Source organism: Triticum aestivum, chromosome 3A, assembly GCF_018294505.1.
Source record: "Triticum aestivum cultivar Chinese Spring chromosome 3A, IWGSC CS RefSeq v2.1, whole genome shotgun sequence".
Classification (NCBI taxonomy): domain Eukaryota; kingdom Viridiplantae; phylum Streptophyta; class Magnoliopsida; order Poales; family Poaceae; genus Triticum; species Triticum aestivum.
Genome location: NC_057800.1, coordinates 639,908,488 through 639,911,921, shown reverse-complemented (window position 1 = coordinate 639,911,921; position 3,434 = coordinate 639,908,488). Strand labels below are relative to the sequence as shown.

At 48.0% G+C, this 3,434-nt stretch overlaps 1 protein-coding gene across 1 annotated transcript; it reads right to left on the bottom strand.

Annotated features, from left to right (window-relative positions):
- Positions 1 to 663: 663 nt before the first annotated feature.
- Positions 664 to 3,226, bottom strand: LOC123057065 (putative CCR4-associated factor 1 homolog 4). Its single transcript, XM_044480225.1, has 3 exons — positions 2,823 to 3,226; positions 807 to 952; positions 664 to 723 (listed from the first exon to the last, which is right to left on the bottom strand). Exons 1-3 carry the CDS (start codon positions 3,175 to 3,177, stop codon positions 664 to 666), a joined length of 561 nt encoding a protein of 186 aa, XP_044336160.1. The 5' UTR covers positions 3,178 to 3,226.
- Between the last annotated feature and the right edge of the window lie 208 nt (positions 3,227 to 3,434).

The window sequence follows — 3,434 nt, the reverse complement described above, 5'->3', positions numbered from 1 at the left end:
GTGTGTCTCTCGCGGATCTGTCGTTGGTGGATTTGCTTGGATCTGGTTATAGTTCGTCCACGTTCATGTGTCTTCGGGTTGGATCCTTCCGATCTACGCTACTCTTCATCGGCAGCGGTTGCTGTTCTGCTACACTGGTCCTATGGGGCCTTAGCACGACGACTTCCCGACTGTCTACTACAATAAGTTTTGCTCGGCTCCGGCAAAGGAGGGGCGATGACGGCGACGCGCCTTTGGCTCGCTTCAGTGCTTGTAGTCGTCGCTAGGTGGTCTACGGATCTAGATGTAATTTTTATTATTCTGGTGTTCGTTGTACTGTCATGATTGAAGATAAATAGATTGAAAGTTTTCTCGCTAAAAAAGAAAAGAAAAGAAGGTTAAAAATCCTTACATACTGCAGAAAAAAGAGAGATATTGGCATCTCACAAAAACACCAAGCACTCCCTTCTCTCGAGACACGGTTTCCTCATTGGTCATACTCAACCTATTTGGAGAACTGGTGGACTGGTCCATATTTGGATAGCACACTAGGCAGGTTAGCGGTTGGTTTGTGTTTTATTTTAAGGTTTGGTTTATGTTGTGTAGAACTTGGTTATCTTAATATGATATGTGCATGCGACTCATATGGTTATTACACTACACCCTGGCTCACACAGATTTAACTTATTTGGTTACCACAGCACAGCTCATGCACATTTGATTGTCTGATACATCATCTATGTACTAACATGGGGCAATGGGAACATAACATACTAGACATACATAAACTGCACACACCACATCGTCCTCGTTAGGGAGTTGCTTACATGCTTGCTGTGCCGCCTGTGAAGCCCTCTTAACATGCGTTTCAGTCCGACTGGAACATGAAGGTCGACGAGGTTGCCCTGGCAGACGCGCACGAACACTTTGTTGCACTCCTCACTGGGCGCCACGAGCATAGCCCATGGAGTTCCTAGCAAATGAACATGAGCAACATCAGACCAGGGATTGGCACGGTGCCCTTCTCCACAGCCATGCGTTCTGCTTCAGTCTCCCGGGGCAGCGCTAGCACTAGCTCCTACTCTGCTGATCTTCTACAGCACCAACTCAGCGGAAAAAAAAAACTCAGCGAAAGTGTCACTGCTCTTTTTGCCGGGAGTGTGCTCATTTAGGCCTTGTACAATGCTAGGTATTTAGGGAGGTGCTTAGAAAAATAAACTGAATTTTTCTGAAGTACCAGTGCCTATTTTTAAAGAAGAGACGTCTAATTAAGCATCTACCCTGTATAAATAAACATTGGTGCTTGTGAAAACATAATTTATTTCTCTAAGCACCCCTTTAAACACCTTGCATTGTACAAGGCCTTAGAACACTACATTACTTGTAGTGACCGCTGGACGGGTCATCGGCGTATCTGAAGATGGCCACGTGGTCGTTGCAATCATCTTGTTTCATACATGTAAATCTTAGAAAGGTAATTGGGGGCCACGGGTGATGACCAGCTTCTTCAAGGAGATATGGGTGTGTTTAGATTGTGGCCAAAGTGCATCCTATCAAAATTTTGATCATGACCCAAAATTGATCTTTATTTAGATGGTTGCCAATTTTTGACATGCCAATGAATTCTAGCCAACTCTAGTTTATTTTTCTTGTCAATGTTGATCAAATCATGGGCAACCAAAACCTTAACCAAATTTTTGGCTATCCAATGCTTTGGCGGGGCAATCTTGGGCACAAACCAAACACACCCTATATCTTGAGCGGGGGGCCGACAAAATTTATGCTTGGTTTACTCCAATACCATAGTTCTCAAAGACCAAGGTACACATCCAAAAAATTTCGGTTAAAATACATCCCACTTGCTTCCAAAGAAGGCTCGGCAACGCTGTCATCACAAATGGTTGGTCAAGGCTGAAAATCGGCCCATTTATACAGGGCCGGTCATGAGATTTCGGAGGCCCGGGACGAAAGTAAAATTTGAGGCCCCTTATTATAAACCTCTACAGAAAATAGAAGACCGGTTAAGGAATCACTAGGAAACCAAAACAATCAATACAAAGATCAAGTGAAAAAAGACTCATAAATTACAAGAACTTTGTAAGCCTTTGACACAAGAAAAAAGTCATGTTTTAACTTGCAAAGGAACTGAGCTGGTGAAGTGTTGCCTCTGCGTCCTGCCATCTGTTGGATTGGAAAACTTATAGGTTAATCCATAAGGGGGTGAGATGGAGAAACTGAAAGCGGTTCAAAATAAAATCATCTACAACGGCAATAGCCATTAATTTGCTAGGCAGAGGGAGAAGAAACGACGGAGGCTAGTGTTACGAGATGGATCCATCGATTTGAAACTGGGTTAGTGCCTTTCACAATGAAGTAACCTAATAGTTTTTTTTTCAGAAACAAGTAACCTAGTAATAATAATAAGCTAGTTGTTGGGCTACGGATTATGCACAGGGTCGGGCCCCCCAGCAGGTTGGGCCCTAGGGCATCGCACTTCTTGCCCCTACCCAGGGCCGGCCCTGCATTTATATGCCCTGAGCATCCAGCTTATTTGGACATCACAGCATTCGAATTCTTGACCAACATTGCTCATGTCTGATATTCTGATCGACCGTCGAAGAACTAATTAATGCTGCAGGCCCTGAAGCAGACCTCGGAACTTCTCCGCGTTGCTGTCGAAGCGCAAATCCTAAAGGCCAGAAGCGCGCGCACGCCGGCGGCGCCTGCGAGGTGAGGGCTCCCCCACGCAGATGGATGCGCAGGCTAGCGGCGATGCGGTACAGCCCCACCGGCATGCCCGGGCAGCCGGCCGCCATCGTGGCAACGTCGTAGACCAGTCAGACCGAGGTAATACTGCATGCCGCCCACGAACCCGGCCACGTCGTGCGGCCGCGGGGCGCCGCCCGTGACGATTTTGAGCAGGTATGCTACGTGGTAGGCACCTGCGTAGGTGATCCATGACAGCGGCCGCCCGTGTCCGGCGCCGATGAGGCCGGAGCCCATGAGCAGCGCGCCGAGCATGTCGAGGTCGACGCCGCGGTCGGCAAGGTAGTCGAGGGCCTTTTGATCGTGCGGGTCGGCGAGGCGGCAGAAGTCGCGGAGGTTGAACTCCCAGCCGACCTGCTGGCCTTGGTGGTCGCAGACGGCGATGCCGACCTGGAGCGGCTTGAGGAGCGCGTACTGCTGCGCCACCGTCATGCTGTTGAGGTCCTCGCCGGCGGCGTGGACGAGTCCAAGCCTCGTTGCATTCATCTTGTTTCATACATGCAAATCTTAGAAAGGTAATAGGGGGTCACATGTGATGACCAGCTTCTTCGAGGAGATATATCTTGGGCCGGGGCTGGACAAAATTTACGCTTGGTTTACTCCAATATCTTAGTTCTCAAATACCAAGGTACACACCCAAAAAGTTTTTGATTAAAATACATCCCACTTGCTTCAGAAGAAGGCTCGCA